Genomic DNA, 25877 nt, shown 5'->3' with positions numbered 1-25877 from the left:
ACAGTCTACAGGGATGACCAGAATAACATTTTCCTATGGGTTGTCAATGAAAATAACTGTGTATGTGAAAAGAATCTTGATACAAAATGTATACCTTGAATCCACTGTAAGTCGCTTTGGATAAAAGCATCTACCAAATGCATAAATGTAATGTAATGTAAATGTAATTAAGCGTGCCCTTCAAAAACGTTAACAGGCGTTCTAACAGCAAGACAGCAACAACAAAAATATATCCACCCAGGACTCCTGGTCTTTGTACATTACATTCGTATTTTCATGCCTCCTTCCCTCAGGAATAAAGATTGACTTGAGATTGAATATTAAGCTGTTGGTTGAACACGTGTTATGTTCTCACAAAATGAAAGGATCATTTGTTATGAGTTTGAAAGCCAACGGCTTACGCAAGATCAGTAGAGAATAAGAGGACAAAACAAATTTGTCTCCAAATTAATTACAAAAAAACACCATTTGCCTTTTCAGTGCTCAAGTGGACGTAATTGTTGGTACACGGAGAGCCGCAGTTCATTTTTCATATTTAGATATAATGTCTTTACCCGTCACACTAGGAGAATTAGCTGGAGGATTTGGGGTACAAATTTCGCTCGTCTACGAGGCAAGCACGATGAAAAAAACAAGCATCAATGACACCCCGCTTTAATCTTTCTGCCGATTAACTCTGCCGAAAAACACCCTCACCTGAAAACATCAGCTAGTTAAGGAAACTTTTTCCTCCCCTTTTGCGGTTTGAAAATAGCTGATGCAAAATAATGAGTCTGGGCCTAATTAGCAAGAGCTACTTCCACAGCAGATAAACAAGTAAATGATTAAATCCGTTGATGGTCTTGTTGGATAGAGGGTTGCCGCATCAGACTCTTCCGATCTCTGTTGCCATGGAGACAGACGGTGACTGGATGTTTCTATCCATTCAGCACGTTCCTTGGATCGTTTTAGGTGATAGAGATACCTGACTGTGATGCTCATGAAGCTGAAAACAGAAGGGGTTTGAAGCTCAACATTCATTGCGAACATCAGCATGGCGAGGGACTCTCTGATCAAATCATGTAGGGTGACATTCAGATTTTATTGAGAAACTGCTGTTTTTTTTTTCTCAAGACCTCAAGCAAAACAGACAAAAGACAGAGCTGGATTGAGCTTATAGAACAGCAAAATTATTGGACAAAAGCTCCTGCATTACCATGTTTTGCATCTTTATTTTCGTCACTCGGTATGTCATATATGACATACATATAGTTTTGACATCTATTATATTTTTCTTTTTTACAGTAGAGAAACAACATTGAGATGACACACTATTTGGTTTCTAAATTGAAGCTTTTGTTAAATAGTGGCATATAAATCTTTTTCAGTACCTCTTTAAATCAGCATCTCAGCCATAGTCACCTTTCTCGCATTATCTATTCACATCGTGTCGTCAGTAATTCGGCGCTTAAAATTTTTGTTGTCCGTAGTTGTCTCTGTAGTTCACAATGCAGTAAAATAGTTCCAAAATGAAGTCTTTTGATGGTTGGTCAACACAAATGGGCTCCCATCCATATCAACACCAACAACGTGACGTTTCCGAAACGACATTTGCATTTATCCAATCAGCTCTTGGGATACGTGTGGCAGGCCACACCTCCAAACCCACCAGAAAATGAGCTCTCCAAATCTGGAGTTTGTAAACCATCACCCTGCTCCTGTCCTGAAGTTTCTCCAAAAGTAGACCGAACATGTCGATTCCCCTGTCCTCCAGACAGAAGACTGGCGGTATACTGTGTGGTTTTCACCCCTGATCCCAGTACAGTCATAGAAATGACAGTTTTTGCTCTCCCGGGGCCCGTGCCTGATCCCAAGGCTGTCGTGTAGGTAACAAGGCTTTTGTGTTTGATTTGGCCCCCTGACATCAGTAAAGACTCTGAGCAACTAAGTGTCTGTGAATCCTGTACCATCACAGAGGAGCTGGCAAGTGATTGGCTGGAATTTGCCGCTGACTCCGCCTCAGTCTCAGGATTAATTACATTGTAGCTGGAAGAAATTCCACCACCGTTGATCCCGCCTTCTTCTCCAGGCCCCTCCCCATAATCAGGTCCATGAACAGATGGGATTATGGGTACAGAGTGAGCTCGGTATGAAGGAGAAAGAAAGGCCGTTCCCTGGTCGAGACGAGTGCATGGAACGTCAGTGCCATCCATCTTTTCTCCGGAATGGGCGGGGACAACAATTTGCATATTCATATTTAAACCGCTTTGTTGATTAGTTTTCGAGTTTGACTGGAACCTAAAGGCAACAGAGGAGAGAGAGAGAGGGAATCAGTAATTACACGTCACTTCATTTTTCTTGTAACCAATGAAAGGAAGTACTCAGCCACTGAGAACATAGGGAGAACAATTTATTTGGAAAACAATCACAGCAGTGATAAAATTATTTCGAGGTAGCGGGAATTTAGGATCTCAGTGTAATTATTTATAATCCTCAGCATGGGCTGTTTGCCTTGTGGTTGCATTAGCGTTCACTAAAGCAATTTTCCTCTCGTGACAGCCTTATCATAGATTTAAGCCATTCCTTTCAAAGCCTGTATACGCCTAGACCTATGAGGTTATAAAAACTACACTGCGTATTGGCTGTGGTTTTGATCCGAAGGAAGTGGCTGCTTATCAAATACGGCACACCTTGCAGTGACAGACAGAGAAACCAAAATATCTTACAGCTTTTTCTGGGACAGTGATGGCAGTGAGAGATATTGCTTTTTTTGAGAGATCCATAAACAAGAAGTTTATTACTGAGTAACTTACATTTCAGTCAAAGTGTGGCCAGTTTGCGTGTTTTCCACCAACGAACAACTTGCATAAAATACCAACACATCAAGCTCAGCGTGTGGCCAGAAAACATACAACGAAATAAAACAAAGTGTCCTGTAATCAAATTCACTCCAGGTTTCCATTTCTTTTTCCCCTCTCAATGGTAGAGAAACTCCAATCGCTTTGATAGAGAGAAACAAACTGAATTAAAACTGCAAGCAGTGATGGAAGGGCCCTCGCACGCATGTGCAATGCCACTCTATGGCCTTAGTAAAGCAATGAACCAGGGGGATTGAAATTTCAGTGGGTAAATATAGGCGGATATTCAAAGGAACTTTGAAGTGCCACACCTCCTTTTTGCAGCAGGTGGCGCTATGAATGTATTTGATTGTTGTAACATTGATGTGTTGAGGCCCGGACCCTTGTCAAACGTATGATGTCTGTGACCGATCGGACATTGCATGCCTGAGTTACAACAGCTTTCTCATGGGGAAACATCACGCTTTGCGAGGTCGCCACGGACACGCCCTTCAACGAAAAGTCAAGATCTTCGCAATATATCATCGCAAAGGGCTTAAGATCAGTCTCACCTGATATGATAATGATTTGATTAAATCTCTGAGAACAGTGAATCACAGCGTAAAACAAGGCATTTCCTGCTACCTCTAGGTGGCGCTAGGACTGAAGCTGAATATTGGCATTGAAATGTGTTCAGGCCAAGACTCTTATCAAACGTGTGAAGTGTGGGGTAGATTGGACATTGTATGCCTTAGTTATAACAACTTCCGGTTTCATGGCGAAAACGCTGAACTTTGTCAGGCCGCCACAGACACACCTTCCAACGAAAAGTCAAAAGCTCCGCAATTTAACATCGCAAAGGCCTTTAGATGAGATTGACCAAATATGATGACGATCTAACAAAATCTCTAGGAGGAGTTCGTTAAAGTACGAAGCCTGGAAATGACAAAATTTGCACAGAAATCACAGCAAAAATTCAAAATGGCTGACTTCCTGTGAGGTTTAGAGCTTCGCTCCAAGAGACTTTTTTGTAGGTCTTGGGGTGACATATGACACTACCAAATTTCGTATCTGTAGGATTTTCGTAGCGGCGGGGCTGTTCTCTTGAAATTTTGCAGGTGGCGCTATCGAGCCATTTCTGCACGCCCACTTCTGGCGCCTATGCCACATGTAAATTTTTGCCACTTCTGACGTGTGTGCAACGTTTTATGACTTTTTGAGCTTGTTTAGGCTGTCAAAAATGGGATTCATTTAGCGATATTTTGCGAGGCCGCGACGGACACGCCCTTTAACGAAAAGTCAAGGTCGTTGCTATTTATCATCACACAAGGTCTTGAGATTAGACTGATGAAATATGATGTTGATATGGTTAAATCTCTAAGAGCAGTAAGTCACAGCATAAAAGGTGGTATTTCCTGCTGCCTCTAGGTGGCGCTATGACTGATACTGAATTATGCCATGTTGATGTGTTCAGGCCGGGACCCTTACGAAACGTGTGAAGTTGGGGGCAGATCGGACTATGTATGTCTGAATTACAACAGCTTCCTGTTTCATGGTGAAACATCACACTTTGCCAGGCCGCCACGGACACGCCCTTCAACAAAAAGTCAAGATCTTCGCAATTTATCATCGCAAAGGGCTTAACATCAGTCAGACCGAATATGATGATGATTTGATTAAATCTCTAAGAGCAGTAAATCACAGCGTAAAACATGGTATTTCCACCTACCTCTAGGTGGCGCTATGAGTGAAGTTGAATATTGGCATTGAAATGTGTTCAGGCCAAGACTCTTATCAAACATGTGAAGCGTGGGGCAGATTGGACATTGTATGCCTGAGTTAGAGCCACTTCCTGTTTCATGGCGAAAATGCAGAAATTTGTCAGGCCGCCACGGACACACCCTCCAACGAAAAGTCAAGATCTCCGCAATTTAACATCGCAAAGGCCTTTACAAGAGATTGACCAAATATGACGATGATCGGATTAAATCTGTAGTAGGAGTTCGTTAAAGTATGAAGCCTGGAAATGACCAAATTTGCACAAAAATCAAGGCAAAAAATCAAAATGGCGGACTTCCTGTTGGGTTTAGAGCTTTGCTCCGAGAGACTTTTTTGTAGGTCTTGGGGTGATAGATGATCCTACCAAATTTCGTATCTGTACGTTTTTCGTAGCGGGGGGGCTGTTCTCTTGAAATTTTGCAGGTGGCGCTATCGAGCCATTTTTACACGCCCACTTCTGGCGCCTATACCACATGTAAATTTTCGCCACTTCTGACATGTGTGCAAAATTTCATGAGTTTTCGAGCATGTTTCGCCCCTCAAAAATGCGATTCACTTTGGAGAAGAAGAAGAATAAATAATAATTAAAACTGCAAGCAGTGATGGAAGGGCCCTCGCACGCATGTGCACCGCCACTCTATGGCCTTAGTAAAGCAATGAACCAGGGGGATTGAAATTTCAGTGGGTAAATATAGGCGGATATTCAAAGGAACTTTGAAGTGCCACACCTCCTTTGTGCAGCAGGTGGCGCTATGATTGTATTTGATTGTTGTAACATTGATGTGTTGAGGCCAGGACCCTTGTCAAACGTATGATGTCTGTGACAGGTCGGACATTGCATGCCTGAGTTACAACAGCTTTCTCATGGAGAAACATCACTCTTTGCGAGGCCGCCACGGACACGCCCTTCAACGAAAAGTCAAGATCTTCGCAATTTATCATCGCAAAGGGCTTAAGATCAGTCTCACCTGATATGATAATGATTTGATTAAATCTCTGAGAACAGTGAATCACAGCGTAAAACAAGGCATTTACTGCTACCTCTAGGTGGCGCTAGGACTGAAGCTGAATATTGGCATTGAAATGTGTTCAGGCCAAGACTCTTATCAAACATGTGAAGTGTGGGGTAGATTGGACATTGTATGCCTTAGTTATAACAACTTCCGGTTTCATGGCGAAAACGCTGAACTTTGTCAGGCCGCCACGGACACACCTTCCAACGAAAAGTCAAAAGCTCCGCAATTTAACATCGCAAAGGCCTTTAGATGAGATTGACCAAATATGATGACGATCTGACAAAATCTCTAGGAGGAGTTCGTTAAAGTACGAAGCCTGGAAATGACAAAATTTGCACAGAAATCACAGCAAAAATTAAAAATGGCTGACTTCCTGTGGGGTTTAGAGCTTCGCTCCAAGAGACTTTTTTGTAGGTCTTGGGGTGATATATGACCCTACCAAATTTCGTTTCTGTAGGATTTTCGTAGCGGTGGGGCTGTTCTCTTGAAATTTTGCAGGTGGCGCTATCGAGCCATTTCTGCACGCCCACTTCTGGCGCCTATGCCACATGTAAATTTTTGCCACTTCTGACGTGTGTGCAACGTTTTATAACTTTTTGAGCTTGTTTAGCCTGTCAAAATGCGATTCAATTAGCGATACTTTGCCAGGCCGCCACGGACACGCCCTTTAATGAAAAGTCAAGGTCGTTGCTTTTTATCATCACACAAGGTCTTGAGATTACACTGGTGAAATATGATGTTGATATGGTTAAATACCTAGGAGCAGTAAGTCACAGCATCAAACATGGTATTTCCTGCTGCCTCTAGGTGGCGCTATGAGTGTTACTGAATTATGCCATGTTGATGTGTTCAGGCCTGGACCCTTATCAAACGTGTGAAGTCAGGGGCAGATCGGACAATGTATGCCTGAATTACATCAGCTTCCTGTTTCATGGCGAAACATTACACTTTGCCAGGCCGCCACGGACACGCCCTCCAATGAAAAGTCAAAAGCTCCGCAATTTAGCATCGCAAAGGCCTTTAGATGATACTGACCAAATATGATGATGATCGGATTAAATCTCTAGGAGGAGTTCGTTAAAGTACGACGCTTGGAAATGTCTAAAAATGACAGAGAAAATTAAAAATGGCTGACTTCCTGTGGGGTTTAGAGCTTAGCTACAAGAGACTTTTTGTAGGTCTTGCAGTAATAGATGATCCTACCAAATTTCGTATCTGTAAGTTTTTCGTAGTGGGGGGGCTGTTCTCTTGAAATTTTGCAGGTGGCGCTATCGAGCCATTTTTACACGCCCACTTCTGACGCCTATACTACATGTAAATTTTCGCCACTTCTGACGCGTGTGCAAATTTTCATGAGTTTTCGGGTATGTTTAGGCCCTCAAAAATGCGATCCATTTCGGAGAAGAAGAAGAAGAAGAAGAATAAATATAGCTGCAAGCAGCGATTCGGGGCCAAGCACCTTTAGCGCAATGAGCACCCAAAGCACAGCAAGCAACATAGAAGGTATCAATCACCCAATGCTCACTGACCACCCAAGGTGCATCAAGAACACAAAGCGCAGCAAGTACCCAAAGCATTGCAATGACAGAGCAGAACCACCGCAGTGCAGAGCAGCAACAGAAAACATGGCAAAAATAGAACATATGTGAACTACAGACAGGTCAAGAAGAATAGGTGGGAAAGAACAAAACTTTAATAGAAGAAATTAACACCTGCCTCAGGTGGGATTCAAACCCATGAACTCAGGATCTCTATGCATACGACTTAGTGGATGCGCCACTCAGCAGACACAGCTCAAGGGGCAGCAGGAAAGAGATTACAGAAATGCAAGCATTGAAATATGCCAATCACCAAAGATGTAGAAATGACACCGCAGAGCAGAAATCACAGAAATACAATGTATATGAGAATCAAAAAGCTCAAGTGAGATTGAAGACAAGAAGAACATTCCGTAGAGTAACGCTATAAAATGTAATATAAAGTAATTAACTATGACAAATAGACAACATCACAGGGACGATCAACTTTACAGAGGTTTTTCTCAAAAAAATTCCTAGGTGCAAGAAATATCTGTTCAGTCATTTCTGTGCGGATTGCTCCAAACATTATACGAGCAGAACCTGGCATAAAATAAACAAAATTTGTAAAAGGAGTAGCGAAAAAATCATTTACCATATGCCTTACAATAACACATGAACAGAATGATGGAAAATGACAAACGAGGTATCGTTGCAATCGGCATAAACCAGTGAATACAATTTCACAAAGAAAATTAATATCCGACAAAGTATTCAGAAGTTATGAGCAGTTCTATAAGAACTGTTATAGTTTATAACCCCTAGGTGGCGCTGTACTCTGATTTCCTCAGGACATCATGCCGAAGCTCCCTACCGATGTTTGTGCCGATATATCCGATACTTCAAAAGTTATAGCAAATTATCACAAATTTCAAAATGGCGGACAGACGGTTCGGTCAATCCCGGCATAATACACATCGACAGATGCGGCATGAGCCAAGGAATCCGTAGACACCAAGATCATAATTTTCTGACAAACGATTCAGAAGTTATGCGCAAAAATAGCCTTTTTTCCTATCTCATGACCCATAGGTGGCGCTGTCACCAAATTTGGCATGGACCCCCAGTTCATGGTCGACATGAAGCGTACCAAATTTCATCTCGATTGATCAAAGAATGACCGAGATACAGCTTCAGAACCAATTTTGCGTCAATCTCGTTAAGTTCGCGCAATAATTACTTTTGAATAAAGAAAAATATCAAAATTCTGTTCAGTCATTTCTATGCGGCTCACTCCAAAGATCACATGTGCCAAATCTCATAAGAATTGAACCAAATTTGAAGGAGGAGTAGCGAAAAAACGAAATACTGTACATTTCAAAATGGCCGATACTGTAATGGGTGGAGTCTTACTGTAAGGTATTAAAAACAATAAGCATGAGGAGAGCAATCACGTGTACTAAGTAGAATTTTCATAGAGCAAATGGATCATGAGTTATAACCATTTGAACATTGAATTTTTGCACTGCTGGTGGCGCTATAGAGTTAGGACTAGAGACCCCATTTTTGGTCACATGACTTTTTAAGACCACCACTACAACGGTGCCAAATTTCATCATTTTCCTACGTACGGTTCATAGGGCTGCCATAGACTCCCATTGGGGAAGATGAAGAATAATAATACTGACAGTTCCAATAGGTGCCTCAGCACCTTCGGTGCTTGGCCCCTAATAATAATAAACGGAGCAAAAACAATAGGGTCCTCACACCCTGGTGTGCTCGGGCCCTAATTAAAACTGCAAGCAGTGATGGAAGGGCCCTCGCACGCATGTGCACCGCCACTCTATGGCCTTAGTAAAGCAATGAACCAGGGGGATTGAAATTTCAGTGGGTAAATATAGGTGGATATTCAAAGGAACTTTGAAGTGCCACACCTCCTTTGTGCAGCAGATGGCGCTATGATTGTGATTGATTGTTGTAACATTGATGTGTTGAGGCCAGGACCCTTGTCAAACGTATGATGTCTGTGACAGGTCGGACATTGCATGCCTGAGTTACAACAGCTTTCTAATGGCGAAACATCACTCTTTGCGAGGCCGCCACGGACACGCCCTTCAACGAAAAGTCAAGATCTTCGCAATTTATCATCGCAAAGGGCTTAAGATCAGTCTCACCTGATATGATAATGATTTGATTAAATCTCTGAGAACAGTGAATCACAGCGTAAAACAAGGCATTTCCTGCTACCTCTAGGTGGCGCTAGGACTGAAGCTGAATATTGGCATTAAAATGTGTTCAGGCCAAGACTCTTATCAAACATGTCAAGTGTGGGGCAGATTGGACATTGTATGCCTTGGTTATAACAACTTCCTGTTTCATGGCGAAAACGCTGAAATTTGTCAGGCCGCCACGGACACACCTTCCAACGAAAAGTCAAAAGCTCCGCAATTTAATATCTCAAAGGCCTTTAGATGAGATTGACCAAATATGATGACAATCTAACAAAATCTCTAGGAGGAGTTCGTTAAAGTACGAAGCCTGGAAATGACAAAATTTGCACAGAAATCACAGCAAAAATTCAAAATGGCTGACTTCCTGTGAGGTTTAGAGCTTCGCTCCAAGAGACTTTTTTGTAGGTCTTGGGGTGACATATGACCCTACCAAATTTCGTATCTGTAGGATTTTCGTAGCGGCGGGGCTGTTCTCTTGAAATTTTGCAGGTGGCGCTATCGAGCCATTTCTGCACGCCCACTTCTGGCGCCTATGCCACATGTAAATTTTTGCCACTTCTGACGTGTGTGCAACGTTTTATGACTTTTTGAGCTTGTTTAGCCTGTCAAAATGCGATTCATTTAGCGATACTTTGCCAGGCCGCCACGGACACGCCCTTTAATGAAAAGTCAAGGTCGTTGCTTTTTATCATCACAAAATGTCTTGAGATTACACTGGTGAAATATGATGTTGATATGGTTAAATACCTAAGAGCAGTAAGTCACAGCGTCAAACATGGTATTTCCTGCTGCCTCTAGGTGGCGCTATGAGTGTAACTGAATTATGCCATGTTGATGTGTTCAGGCCTGGACCCTTATCAAACGTGTGAAGTCAGGGGCAGATCGGACAATGTATGCCTGAATTACATCAGCTTCCTGTTTCATGGCGAAACATTACACTTTGCCAGGCCGCCACGGACACGCCCTCCAATGAAAAGTCAAAAGCTCCGCAATTTAGCATCGCAAAGGCCTTTAGATGATACTGACCAAATATGATGATGATCGGATTAAATCTCTAGGAGGAGTTCGTTAAAGTACGACGCTTGGAAATGTCAAAAAATGACAGAGAAAATTCAAAATGGCTGACTTCCTGTGGGGTTTAGAGCTTAGCTCCAAGAGACTTTTTTGTAGGTCTTGGAATAATAGATGATCCTACCAAATTTCGTATCTGTAAGTTTTTCGTAGTGGGGGGGCTGTTCTCTTGAAATTTTGCAGGTGGCGCTATCGAGCCATTTTTACACGCCCACTTCTGACGCCTATACTACATGTAAATTTTCGCCACTTCTGACGCGTGTGCAAATTTTCATGAGTTTTCGGGTATGTTTAGGCATTCAAAAATGTGATCCATTTCGGAGAAGAAGAAGAAGAAGAAGAAGAAAAAGAAGAATAATAATAATTAAAACTGCAAGCAGTGATGGAAGGGCCCTCGCACTCATGTGCACCGCCACTCTATGGCCTTAGTAAAGCAATAAACCAGGGGGATTGAAATTTCCGTGGATAAATATAGGTGGATATTCAAAGGAACTTTGAAGTGCCACTACTTCTTTATGCAGCAGGTGGCGCTATGATTGTAATTGATTGTTGTAACATTGATGTGTTGAGGCCAGGACCCTTGTCAAATGTATGATGTCTGTGACAGGTCGGACATTGCATGTCTGAGTTACAACAGCTTTCTCATGGCGAAAAATCAAACTTTGATAGGCCACAACGGACACGCCCCTTTAACGAAATGTCAAGATCTTCACAATTTATCATTGTGAAGTCCCTAAGTTCAGACTGACCAAATATGATGATGATCTGAATACATTTCAATGAGCAGTAAATCACAGTGTAAAACATGTCATTTCCTGCTTCCAGCAGGTGGCGCTATAACTTTTACTGAATATTGCCATGTTGATGTGTTCAGGACAGGACAATTATCAAACTTGTGAAGCGTGGGTCAGATTGGACATTTTAAACCTGAGTTAGAACAACTTCCTGTTTCACTGAGAAACAGAAATTTGGCAAGCCGCCACATACACACCCTCCATTGAAATGTCAAGATCTCCGCAATTTAGCATTGCAAAGCCCTTTAGATGACACTCACCAAATATGATGATTATCTGATTAAATTTATAGGAGGAGTTTGTTAAAATACGAAGGCCAGAAATGGCAAAATTTGCACTCAAATTACAGAGAAAATTCAAAATGGCTGACTTCCTGTGGGGTTTAGAGCTTTGCTCCAAGAGACTTTTTTGTAGGTCTTGGGGTGATACATGATCCTACCGCATTTCGTATCTGTGCGATTAACGTAGCGGGGGGGGCTGCTCTATTGAATTTTTGTAGGTGGCGCTATAGAGCCATTTTAACACCCCAAGTTCTGAAGCCTATATCACATGAAAATATTCGCCACTTTTGACACGTGTGCAAGGTTTCATGACTTTTTGAGCTCGTTTAGGCTGTCAAAAATGGGATTCATTTAGCGATATTTTGCGAGGCCGCGACGGACACGCCCTTTAACGAAAAGTCAAGGTCGTTGCTATTTATCATCACACAAGGTCTTGAGATTAGACTGATGAAATATGATGTTGATATAATCAAATCTCCAAGAGCAGTAAGTCACAGCATAAAAGGTGGTATTTCCTGCTGCCTCTAGGTGGCGCTATGACTGTTACTGAATTATGCCATGTTGATGTGTTCAGGCCTGGACCCTTATCAAACGTGTGAAGTCAGGGGCAGATTGGACAATGTATGCCTGAATTACATCAGCTTCCTGTTTCATGGCGAAACATTACACTTTGCCAGGCCGCCACGGACACGCCCTCCAATGAAAAGTCAAAAGCTCCGCAATTTAGCATCGCAAAGGCCTTTAGATAATACTGACCAAATATGATGATGATCGGATTAAATCTCTAGGAGGAGTTCGTTAAAGTACGACGCTTGGAAATGTCAAAAAATGACAGAGAAAATTCAAAATGGCTGACTTCCTGTGGGGTTTAGAGCTTAGCTCCAAGAGACTTTTTTGTAGGTCTTGGAGTAATAGATGACCCTACCAAATTTCGTATCTGTAAGTTTTTCGTAGTGGGGGGGCTGTTCTCTTGAAATTTTGCAGGTGGCGCTATCGAGCCATTTTTACACGCCCACTTCTGACGCCTATACTACATGTAAATTTTCGCCACTTCTGACGCGTGTGCAAATTTTCATGAGTTTTCAGGTATGTTTAGGCCCTCAAAAATGCGATCCATTTCGGAGAAGAAGAAGAAGAAGAAGAATAATAATAAACGGAGCAAAAACAATAGGGTCCTCACACCCTGGTGTGCTCGGGCCCTAATAAACGGAGCAAAAACAATAGGGTCCTCACACCCTGGTGTGCTCGGGCCCTAATAATAATAAACGGAGCAAAAACAATAGGGTCCTCACACCCTGGTGTGCTCGGGCCCTAATTAAACCCTGTACACTCGTAATCTGGTCTAAGGCCGTGTTTACACCCAGTATTAAAGCGTCATGAAACACTAACCAACACTTTTTTTTAGATGTTAACAGAGTCAGTTGTGCTACATATCATAAAAGACAATGTTAGTATCTGTTAATTTTAAAATTAGGAGAAAACTAGTTAATTTTTAGCTTTGTTGTGATATTTTTGTCTTCCGGGTTTAAACTCCATATCGTGTAAACGTCACGGGCTGTGATGTGGAAAAGTACTATAGAACGACATGACCGTCAGTGTCTCATTATTATATATAAGATAGCGTGTTCTTATCCAACGCGGAGACGTTTTGCTTTTGTGTATGCGCGCGTGCTCCGTGCGGCCAGGTCAGCTGGAGTGTGCCATTACGCACACTCTGTAAATACATTGGATGATTTTCCCCGCGATGCTGTCAGGACTAGACTCACCATCAACTGAATTTGCTCAGGAAAGCTACAGGAGGCAGGTGGACTTTGATCTGTTCTGAGGTATTTTTCATTATCTTCAAACACGCTATTATTTCAACTATAACAGTTTTAAATATTATATTCAGTTTAATTATTTCTATATTTAGTAATTTTTTAGCTTATATTAGTTGCCCCGCCCACTCATCGCCGTTCTTCTCACAGCGTCCACGCCCATTTAAGTAGCATTTTTTAAAATGATAGTGAGGTAGACTGGAGCTGAAACAGGGGGGTTTCATGACGCTTTAAGGTGCGTTTTGGTCCATCGGATTACAAGTGGATGATGGTAAATACAGGTGTAAACGGGTCGTAACTGTTTTGAGCTCATCCACTTCCAGCCACATTCAAAAACGGCATTTAACCGGATTGCTTATGTAGTGTAGATGCTCATGTGGTCGAATGTGTTGAAACATACACAAAAGGCCGTCTACTCTCCGCCTACTCACCTAATGTGTAATGTATTTCTAGCGAGAACCCACAGTGTTCAGGAAGCTATTATCATTAAAATGAAAATAACTGATCTACTTTTTGTTTCAATAAATAAAGTAACATTCAAATTTTCTTTTCAAAAACGCTGAAGATGTGTTTAGTGCCAAGAGAGGTCACACTAAACACCGATTATGCCTAAAGAAGACATTTAGTCCTGAAAATTTTCTGTATTTTCTGTTTGTATCTTAATAAAACAGATTTAAAAATAAATATGGATAGACATTAAAACTTCTAAAACAACAAGTCTGTTCGTGGTGGCCTAAATTTTTTTTACAGTACTGTACATATACAGTATAGGCCAAAAGTTTTGACACACTCACTCGTTCTTTATTTATATTTTTTCCATATAACAGAATAATAATAAACTCATCCAAACTATGGCATAACACAAATGCAACTGTGGGAATTATGTTAGTGACTAAAAGCATCCAAAATAAATCAAAACTCGGTTATATTTTATTATCTGAAGTGCAGTCACCCTTTGCCTAGAAATTGCTAAACCATACTTGTGTCATTTTATAAAGCAACTTTTTAAAGTTTCACTTTAGGATGAATTTGAAAGAATATTGAAGGACTTAACATGTAATCCGGGCTGTTATTGGCTGCTTTTTCTTCAATATTCAGTGTAAGTCATCTATTTAAAAAATAATATTGTAAAATAAAATTTTGGTTTTTTAATAACAGAAAGTAATCTGTTTGGCACAGCTATATTTTTGTCTACAAATGTAATTTCAAGCAATGAACCATACATCATCAGAATAAAGAATTTTTAAGATCATAGTTAACATTGTAGTCAAGTGTGTCCAAACCTTTGGCCTGTACTATATATATATATATATATATATATATACAGGCCAATTATTGGGGTATTGACGGTAATAAAAGCACGTTTTTAAGGTGCAAAGTTAATCTGACAGTAAGTTTCGTTTTATCAGGTATGTGCGTGTACCATATTTTTCCACTGGCAGCACGATTAACATGGCAGGGCATCTCCGGGTTCAAGGTCAGATATTATATTTCATAAAAGTCTAGTATAAAAATGGCATAGCAACCTGTCCTTTAAAAAAAAGTGAAAATCGAGAATCGAATCGAATCGTGACCTTAGAATAAAAAAAATAATAATCTAATCGAGGATTTGGAGAATTGTGACACCCCTAATAAATAAAAAAAATAAAAAAATTGTGCATCATGTTTACTAACAACAGAAGCAGCGGCAGTCTTACACAATATTAGTGTGCATCAAATATAACCCATTATTTCTCCAGCTCACTCATAGACCATCCCCTCGAAATAATCAGGACATAAATGGTCGAAAGTGGACAAACGAGACACCAGGTGTGAACTGGAATGTGTCCTCTCTCTTCCACCTGTGATCCAATCGACCAAAACACATCTTAATACCAGGTGTAAACAGAACTAATTGTCATATAAACCACTGCAGTCTGTAACTTCTCGGCTCATTAAACATCCTCCTGTCTTAAACTTTGACATTCACTGCAAGAGGTTAAAATCAGTCTGGCTTCTAATGGGGAAAGTGAAATAAATAAGCCACAGAAGTACTGACACATAAAATGTTATGTTTTGTCACTTCCCCAAACCCCACTTCATCTCACCACCGAGTAACTGTTATTGTTTTACATCAAAGACTGGGCTTAAATAATTGAACCCCTTATCACAATGCATGGGTATTAAAAGTGTATTCTTAGCTGCAGGTTAATCCGGCAGATCTAAACAAATCTAAATATGACTACAACGATGGCACACACAGTTGCATTTCATATTTCACTTTTGACAGGTATTGCAGATATTCTTGTGCAACTGACAACATTCTGGGGGTCCTGCTGTCGTGGGGAGGGGGGCGAGCAAGCTCTGCATGCCCATCTTCTCCGTTCTCTCTCTCTCCTCACTTCTGCTTTCATTAGGCTGGAGGGTGTCTCCATGGCAACAAGAGAGAGGTTCAGGGATGGTGTTGGTGTTTTAAGACTGTTACATCTGGAAATAGGTCAGTTCAGCCAAGCCTGTCTCTCTCTCTGGTCTAGCCAAGACCAGAGATGATTTGGCTTGAGAAAGGTTGCGATAGGCTTGTTAATATTTAATCACTAACAATAATACCTAAAGCTGAATACTGTAGCTCCCTATAGAGGGATATCCACTAATTGTGCCTTAAGACATGCTTCAATTAATTAAACAAAAAAGGAAAACCAAAAAATGATCCCTGCAGGACACACTGGGACTTAAAAAAACTTTTTTTGTCAATGTTTAAGTTTGCATGTGCATAATCACAGTTCATTACAGTGTTTAAGAATGTAAATGATGAAAATGGGTCAAATGGAGAGACAGTTTGGCAGAATCCACAAGTCACTGTGAAGCTGGATAAAGTTACAAATGGCAATAAAAACATCTCTATTTGCGACTACTTGCTCACAGCTTGTACTTAACCAAAGGACATTATTTCTGCAAGACCCATTTTTCAATCTACAATGCTGTATATTATTTTCTGTTCTTCTTTATCTTTAACATATCATGGTGTTTCCATTACTGGCACCTTTGGGTGCAGTTTGTATGTTAACACATAGCTTTTTCGGAACCAACAAATGTTAATCGCATTTTTTTTCTTTATAGCATTTAGTGAAAATTACATTTTAAATGTCAGATTTTTACATTTCTGTTATGTGCCACATGCCTGATTTTTGAAGATTGCTCACCTTCTTAAGGATTCTGGCATGATCTCTTTGTCTTCTACCTCTTGGAGATGTTTGTAGGAATGAAGAGAATCTCTTGATCCTCCACTAAGATGATGGCCAGCTCTAGAGATGGGCGGCGTCCACCTTGAGATAACTCGATAATTGGTTGGCTTTTGTTTTGGGGCGGGGCTTGACGACAGAGAGCAGCTTCTGTAAAAGGGGCAATGACATGCTTTATAAACGGGAGGAATCACAGGCACAAAGTTTATAGAAATCTTATAGTTTCATCTGTTAATACATCATTTTTTAATAAACATTCCCTTAATTTCTGAAAGTTATTGAGACTCAAAAATATGTGACCCTGCCTTTTGTGATTTACTGTTTTCTTACGAACATTGTCCTGCCTAATATAAAGAACATTCTGTGAAAATATAACCTTGATATCTTTAAGGGCACATATTATACAAAATTGTACTTTTACAAGGTGTTTGGACATTACACCCAATAAACCCAATAAACCTCATTGGACATGCTGTTTTGATTCTCTTGTTAATGTGACATCACACTGATAAAGCCGTGCTCATGGCCACTGTCTGACTGGTTAATTTTACCCAAAAGCTTTTCTAAATGTGTTTGGTAGCTCGTTGTAGCACAAATGCAGATAGAGATACTATTGTCTTAAACTGTATTATTATTTACAGGAATTATATCTATTTTAACCTTACTATTTGTTAGTAAGGGAAAGAGGGCAGTAGCTACCTTGCATTTAAAGCTACATGAGTTAAAACAGCATTTCTGCTCATACGCAAATAGAAGTGCCTCCAGAAAAACACGATTATGCGATCGCATGATTCAATGCATAATCAGCCAAAGTCTGCATATTTATGCGGGGCCGCATTTTTTAAATACACCGCACTTTCGCTGCATAAATTGCACATTTCTCGCAAAATATGCGGGGTTTGCATGATTTTAGAATCCACGCATTTTCGTAGCAAAAAGTCATATATCGTCACCTTCCTAAACAATTTTTTTGACAAAAATGTTTTAGTCTGTTTTATTTTACCTAAGTCAAAAGACATTGAGACTTAGGCATATTTATGCGGGGGCTGCCTTTTTTTAATACGCCGCACTTTCGCTGCATAAATTGCAAATTTTTGCTAAATATGCGGGGTTTGCATGATTTTAGAATCCACGCATTTTTGTAGCAAAAAGTCATATATCGTCACCTTCCTAAACAATTTTTTTGACAAAAATGTTTTAGTCTGTTTTATTTTACCTAAGTCAAAAGACATTGAGACATTGAGGCAGCTTCATCAAGCAGAACACAAATCTACTCAACCTCTGAAGTTAGTTCCATTTATTTGTGTTTTCTGAGAAACCTGAAAAAATGACTTAGGCAATTAGTTTAGGAAGGTGAAGATATATTTTAGCAGAAAGTTAAAAAATGTTGCATTTACTTCACACATGCACAGCCATGTCCCCTGTTATCATGGGAATGTTAGGAAGTGACGTAATTACACAACGTGAACATCAATGAAAAGCTGCAAAAGCTGCAAACAGTTTTTGCAAGTTCACGCAGTCTTCATTTCATTGCTTAAAACTGCATAAATATCCCACGTATTCCAATTTTTTTTAAGTAAACGTGCCGCAAGATCAAGGATTTGCATGCAACAATCACAAAAAAACGCATTTTTCTGGAAGGACTGAAATAGGAGCATTTTGGACATGCTATTACAAATGCCCTGTGTGGTATTTTGAGCTGAACCTTCACAGACACATCTAGGCACACCTGAGACTTATACTACATCATGTAAAAATGGCCATAATATGTGCCCTTTAAAGTGAAAAAAAAATCATAGATCATTTCAAAGCTATTATACGAATACTAGTATTGTTACTAATACATGCAGGCCCCATTTTAAGCTTCATAAATGTTAGTTGTCATGGCTGTTAACAGTAACACATATTATAACTCCTTTAAGTGCTGTTTATTTATTTATTTTTGACGTTGACATATGGTGCCATAATGAAAGCTGATAAAAATTCCCCGGCTGCTTTTATTATAGAGTGAAGAACAGATGTCACAAGTTTTCCAATGAAAGTAAAGCTTAAGAAAAGTACCTGCAGCGCTTCCCCGCGGAGAGGCTGCAATTATGATTTGGTGGGGAGACTTTAGAGATGTTGAGCACCACGTCGGCCGCCTGTGGAGAAGAGGAACCCTGGGTTCTTCTGCACTGTAGTGACGAACAAAAAAATAAGAGATGTTTTTACGAAGCTTAGCTGTAACTATATAGTGGGTGACCCAATTATCATTTTATCTTCACTACATGGCCAAAAGTATGCAGACACCCCTTGTAAATGTGGCTACAGGTCTGTGAAATGAAGCATGAAGTCATTCTTTATGTTTACAGTATACCATAAAAAGTCTGGTCGATACGGGCATATAAATTTAATGCACATACTGTATGATTATCTTGCAGCATTTAATATTGTCCTCTCACTTGTACAGACAGATACACACAGAAATGTAGACGCATTTGCAGGTTTTTGATTGTGCAGTGACAAAGACAAAATTAAAGGATCATTAACACAAAAGAAAGTCAGGATTGATGTTCACTTTGCGATATACAGATGCTTAGTAAAGGAACGCTACTTTAATTAGACTTCACATCTACAAGGCAGATTAAGTGAGACACACTTTGATTATTTTCCTCCCGACGACTTCTGCAGCAGTCGGGAATTAATCCCAGACAAGATTATATTAATGAATTCCAAGTTTTTTCTTACAATCCCTTTTCCCCTCTTAAAATTAAAACCATTATCTTACTCCAGCCCAGCACTTGGAGAGCACTCTGAAATAAGTACTTCATGCCCCCCAACGTTTCCCGACTTTTATAGGCAGCCGATAATTCAGTTATTCCAGTTAGCCAAATCTCCCTCCCACTTCCTGTCCTGTAAAACATCATTAAAATGACTTTAAACTAGTTTGAGGCCTTATTGCTGAAAAGGCATGTCCTTCCAACACTGCTACATCCTTGGGGACCTGTTAGCATTGTTCTTTTCTCCAGCAGCAAAATTGGATGATTTCTGACCACCCTTTCATTGCCTCAGTGGGGTGAAAAACTCGAGGAAGAAAATCAGAACAGCAGGCGCACATGGCACTGTAATTATAACAAAACTGAGCTTGACAAGGGCAGAAACAAGCAGAAATGAAATCTAAACTGAATATTTGGAAAATGGCTTTTTTCTTTACTTAATATTTTAGTCTTTTGCTGTCATTTCTGCTGTCATCTATCTTCAGGGTTTTGTAAAGAGCATGTAAGTGCTTTACATGCTTGGATTGGCATGTGTAATATAGACATTGTGTTACAACCCGATGTGGCCATGTTTCCAAAAGCATTTCTTTAGCCAATCAGAAGTTATATTTTGAGAAGATATGTCTAAAGTCCACTTAAGACATTCTACTAACTATAAATAATGTCAATGATGGCCAAACACCCATTCACTTCCATAGTAGGGTAAAATACTTTCTTAACATAATTTATCAAAATATGAACAGCTCAGATAAATGAGATGGAAAATGAGATATTGAGCTAATGCTCTTGGCTTGTATAATACATTCATCAAATAATTTTGCTTCAATTCTGCTTAATCCCTGTCTCAGGCCATTTAGAAAAAATGCTTTGTTTGGCAGAATCCGTTAAGCACCATTATGATTTTTCAGCATAGTCCTCTAAGTGCACGGAAGAAGATTTGGATGAACAACGGTGCGGATACATCATGGTGCGACAGTTTTTTACCGGAGTTTTTACCCAGTTAAAAAAGATTTACAGAATATATGGAAGTGGATTGGAGATTTATACATGTACTTAGAGGGTTTTGCAGTGAAAGACAGTTAATTTTGTTAAATACAAATAAAATGACTAAAGTGACATTTGTGAAAATAAGGCATTTCAATTACTGACTAATAACCTTTTCATTGCCATTAAAGTAAAATTACTAAACCTAAACCAACATGATCTCATGGAAATTTGTGTTATAGTCACAAAAATGTAATTTATTCGTGTCCATGACATGAAATTCAGCTTTTTTGTGCCTTGAGCAGAAATGTCTTTCCATAAATAGTTTTTCGTGTCTGTGGCATAACTTTCTTTTTCGTGTAATTTTGTGTATTGTTTTCTATTTTTTTCATATTTTTTAATCATTGTCGCTTGGGGTTGGAGTTAGATTTGGGGTTTGGGTTGTACTTTTATGTATTGTTTTCTACATATTTATCTTCCACTTTTAAAACTATTCTCGCCTTGAGTTGGGGTTAGAGTTGGGGTTTGGATATCTAAAAATGTAACAGAAAGTGATTCTAAACCCAACCCCAAGCGACAATGGTAAGAAAACAGGAAAAAAAAGGGGATACATAAAATGACTCGAAAAAGAAATTGTGCCACTGACACGAAAAACTATTTATAGAAATTCAGGCGATTGACACGAAAAAGACATTCGTGCTCACGGCACAAAAACTAAAAATGAGGATGAGTAAATTATGACAGAAATTTCATTTTTTGTGAACTATCCCTAGTCTAATACTCTAATGATTGACAGTTGACAAGTAGTTGCAAAGTTCCTTATAGCTAGTAAAATGTCTAAAGTGGAGTACTGAAAAAGTGTTACATTGGTTGGATCTGCCAAGTGCATTGTCATAGAAATAGAAACCAAATGCCATTTGTCACAGTTGGTAATGACAAAAATTCAGATTTTTATAGAAAACACCTGGTTAGGACACGGTGTAATGCGCAGCTGATCTCTGTGCCAACTCCATAGATGCATGCACTTGTCTTGCAGTATAAACTGCTTATGGTGTGAAAGTATCTGCCAAGGAAATGAAATGTAAACCACAGGGAATAATTGAGACTTGATTCCTCATTCTTATTGGATACATGCACATGGGAATTTAAACTTTCATCATCTGTATTGCGTGAGAATGAACCGCTAAGTGGCAGCAGAGAGAGAGAGAGAGAGTGCAAGTTTTGATAATGCAACTCTAGTCATTTAGTTATTAAGCATCTAGGTGCTTGGCTGCCTTTGACTGTTGCATCAGATAGATGCAGTGTTTACTCCCCGAGCTGCATGCAGCGTTATTTCTGTCAGCTTGAGGGATCTTCGGAGCAGGTGGGAAAGCAGTAAAGCTGTGGAGGGCATCATTCCTCCAGCAGCCTGCTGGCCGATTGTATTCATTACCGGTGACTGTTATGCACAGGGGATTTCATTTGAATCTCTATAAAAACACATGTGGGTGGCTTGATGCCTGCCCATATAAGTACATTTGGCATGCATGGATGTAAGTTTTTCTTGTTAAAGCATCATAATGTGCACAGTCAGCACAAATACAGACATCATGCAAATTTGCACACCGAGACATAAACAAACCAGCTGGAGGACGTTACCTTTTGAAGCTGTAAGGTTCTCTCTGTTCTGTGGCTGGATTTAGACATGAGATCTGAGGCGTTGACAGTACAGTCCCTTAGGTTGCGGATTTCGGTCAGATGTGCCCGATGCTTCTCTCTTTGCCTCCTGTAAAGTGTCAATACATTTAAATTACTGACAGGTGGAATTGCACCTCCTGTTTACTTGCACGTGCTGTCTGTGCAGTTTTAGCACAGATTCACTAAAGGAATTATGCAAATAGGTAACCGTGAAAACAAACTCCCAAAGATATAAGCTGAATGCAAAGCACACAGCTTGCAATTTCCCAGCATGCATGCTGGTTCTGAATGCAACGTTTGTGCATTAGGCACAATTGATCATAGGCCTAATTTACATTACATTTACTCTGGGTTAAAAATCACCCAATGCTACCCAACCACAAGGATGTAATAACCTAGCACTTGGGTTGGAACAACCCAGCATTGGGTAATTTTTTAACCCTAGCATATTTTGGGAATGTTGGTGCACCTGGTTAAACTGGTATCGGCTTAATTTTTTTAGTAAATTTGCTCGACTTTGTCTTTGAGACGAGTCTTTGATTTCCTTTAACACAATCACATACCCACAGTTTCCTTCTAAACACAAACCAACTCGAACACGATTGTATTTCACTGTTATTCCACACACCAAGGACGGTTTGGACTCACTTGTTTTTGCAGTAAAGAGCCATGCAAGCCACTCCCAGCAAGCTGATCCCCATGGCTATGCTGAAGATGGACAGAATCTGTCTTTGATAGGTCTCTCCACTCTCTAAAAAGACAGGAAAACACACACATTTTTTCCCTGTGGTAATTATTACAATGGAAGTATTGACCAAACAACAGAATGTTGTGGAGGTAATTGCCTCATAGGTTGTTAAAAAGTCAATGCTACAAGCGTAATGGAAAATACTCCCAATGCAACATAATATGAATTTTTAGAGATGATTGGTAAGGGATTGTCTCATGTACTAATTGGCTATTACTGTCAGTTCGGTATATTTAACTGCCACACAAAAGCATGCAGACAGATGTGCGCACAATGGCATTTGATTTGATAATCGGAGACGGAGAGCACAGAGTCATGCAGGGAGCTGTGAGACTAATGCATGGGCAGGCATTCATGTGTGTCACGGCTCTAGCAGGCTTGATGTGTTCTTGCAGTAAATACTAATAGAATCTGGCCTACGAGTGTTTAACAGGAAACCAGCACCCCTGTCAAAATCTGGTGTTCATCCCTGCTGAAAAGACAAGCCATGCATGTGCATGCAAACTTAACTGGTGAAGCAATTTCAACAGCGATGCAGTACTGAAAAATCTTAGGTCCCTATGCCACCATTAGATTTATTGCTTTTGCAATAATATAATAACTATTTATAATAAGTTCTCAGTCTCTTTATTAAAATTCAACTGGAAACTACAGGATTCAGTGTTAAAAAAATAAATACAATTATAAAATAAAGTGTCAAGTGTTTAGTGCGAGTACACTTGAGCAATAGCAGGAATCTGCAGGCTCTTTTAAACTTAAATGAAATGAAACATAAATTCTAATCTAATGACTTCAGGACTGCAGTCTCCACAAAAAAGTTCAAGATGTGTTTAGTGCACACTAAATACAGACTTTTGCCTTAAAGGATTAGTCAATTTTCTTTAAAAAAAAAATCCGATAATTTACTCACCACCATGTCATCCAAAATGTTGAGAAGAAATTATGTTTTTTGTCAAAAAACATTCTAGGATATTCTCATTTTAATGGACCCCAACACGTAACAGTTTTAATGCAGTATAAAATTGCAGTTTCAAAGGACTCTAAACGATCCCGAACGAGGCATAGGGGTCTTATCAAGCGAAACGATTGTCATTTTTGACAAGAAAAATAAAAAATATGCACTTTTAAACCACAACTTCTCGTCTAGATCCGGTCCTGTGACGCGCCAGCAAGACCTCACGCAATACGTCCTCACGTCAAGAAGTCACGGATGACGAATGCAAAACTACGCCCCAATGTTTACAAGTGTGGAGAAAGAGGACCGTTCTGACGTCGTTGTATGTGGAATGATACTAATTAATGTCTTTGTGTCAGTTTATTGTTTAAAATGGTCCGCAAATGTGCGTTTCATATATATAGCATGTGACCTTTCCACGTCATTACGCAATTACTTAAGGTTGCGCTGATGCATCACACAGCCGGAGGAAGACGAGAAGTTGTGTTTTAAAAGTGCATTTTTTTTCTTGCCAAAAATGACAATCGTTTCGCTAGAAAAGACCCTTATGCCTCATTTGGGATCGTTTAGAGTCCTTTCAAAGTGCAATTTTAAACTGCATTAAAACTGTTAAGTGTTGGGGTCCATTAAAGTCCATTAAAACTAGAAAATCCTGGAATGTTTTGCTCAAAAAACATAATTTCTTCACGACTGAACAAAGAAAGACATCAACATTTTGGATGACATGGTGGTGAGTAAATTATCTGGATTTTTTTTAAGAAAATTGACTAATCCTTTAAAGCGTAACTAAACCCCTGGTCAGAGCCTGACTCCACCCACTGCAATATTTGAAAAATGCAAGAAAAGTGGGCAGATCCCAACGGAGATAGAGGGGACGAACTAAGTGTGTGGTGAGATCGTAACAAGGGTGTGGTGAGCTTGAACCTGCTTACGTCACGAGTCATTTCTTGGACCCAACATCCAATAGGAAAATTCAACTGCAGTAGCCACCGTTCAACCTCAAGAGGGCAGCACTCAGACGTTTTTACACCATATATTGTAGTATTGAAACACTTTATATCCAAATGTCAAAAAACTTACTAAAATCAATGAACAGCACTAATAAAGCATCATTCTTACAGATCATTAACTAAAAAAAATTGGTTTGGGGTTTAGTTACTCTTTAAGAAGCTTGTAGTATCGTAAAATAATTCTGATAATTCACTGACCCCCGTGTCATTCTAGATGTTTATGCCTTTCTTTGATCAGTCAAGAAGAAATACATTTAAAAAAAAAAAAAATTTTGTTGCGGAAAACCTTTCAGGATTTTTCCCCATTTAACCTCCTAAGACCCGAGCTTTGGTTTGGCTTGCATTTTAGATTTCTTCCATCTATTTGGGACTAGGAAGAACCAATAAATATAATAACAGCATATTTTTCTTCGAACGTTAAAGCAGTGTAATTCTCCATGTTTGTGTACAACAGGTCCAGTTACACAGAATTAAGTATTATGGTGCAAAAAACAAAAAATGTGATGCCCACTTATGTGGATACACCAGGTCTTAAGTGGTTAATGGACAGTAGTGGACCTCAACAGTTGACAGTTTTAATGCAGTGTAAAATTGCAGTTTCATTGCAGCTTCAAACAGCTCTTAACAATCCCAACCAAGCATAAGGGTTTTATCTAGCGAAACGATTGTAATTTTTGCCAAAAAAAGTACTTTTAAACCACAACTTCTCGTCTTGCACTAGCTCTGTGATGCAACCAGTACATAATGAGGTCGAAAGGTTACGTGTTACATGTGTGAAAGGCACACTTGCGGATCAATATAAAAAAAGTGATACAAATTAATTGGTAATTCCACATACAACAACGTCGGAACTGTCCTCTTTTTTCACACTTGTAAACACTGGAGCGGTAGTTTGGCATACGTCATGCGTGACCTTTCGACATGATTACGTAATGCATAAGGTCACAGTGGCGCATCACACGGCTAGTGCAAGACGAGAAGTTGTGGGTAACCTGTAAACAGTCCACTAAAGTCCATTATATGAAGAAAAATCCTCTGTGACCTTTTGACGTGATTACTTAATACATAAGGTCACACGGCTAGTGCAAGACGAGAAATTGTGGGTAACCTGTAAACAGTCCAGTTAGTTTATTATATGGAGAAAAATCCTGGAATGTTTTTTCTTAAAAAAATGTATTTCATCCTCGACTGAACAAAGAAAGACATA

General features: G+C 39.7%; 1 protein-coding gene across 2 annotated transcripts in view; it reads right to left on the bottom strand.

Moving 5' to 3' along the window:
- Nucleotides 1-1062: 1062 nt before the first annotated feature.
- The window catches only part of nrg3b (neuregulin 3b), a 216590-nt gene continuing 191775 nt past the window's right edge, over nucleotides 1063-25877 (bottom strand). For both annotated transcript variants that reach the window (XM_065262651.2, XM_065262652.2), the window contains exons 5-9: nucleotides 22606-22708; nucleotides 21919-22045; nucleotides 18602-18714; nucleotides 16502-16690; nucleotides 1063-2277 (exon numbers count right to left, since the gene is read on the bottom strand). In XM_065262651.2, the coding sequence (XP_065118723.2) occupies nucleotides 1605-2277; nucleotides 16502-16690; nucleotides 18602-18714; nucleotides 21919-22045; nucleotides 22606-22708 (1205 nt within the window). In that variant the 3' untranslated portion in view covers nucleotides 1063-1604. The remainder of the gene's footprint in view (nucleotides 2278-16501; nucleotides 16691-18601; nucleotides 18715-21918; nucleotides 22046-22605; nucleotides 22709-25877) is intronic.

The sequence above is a fragment of the Paramisgurnus dabryanus genome, chromosome 1 (assembly GCF_030506205.2).
Source record: "Paramisgurnus dabryanus chromosome 1, PD_genome_1.1, whole genome shotgun sequence".
NCBI lineage: Eukaryota > Metazoa > Chordata > Actinopteri > Cypriniformes > Cobitidae > Paramisgurnus > Paramisgurnus dabryanus.
Note: the sequence above shows the minus strand (reverse complement) of the source record. Positions and strands in the feature narration are given on the sequence as shown.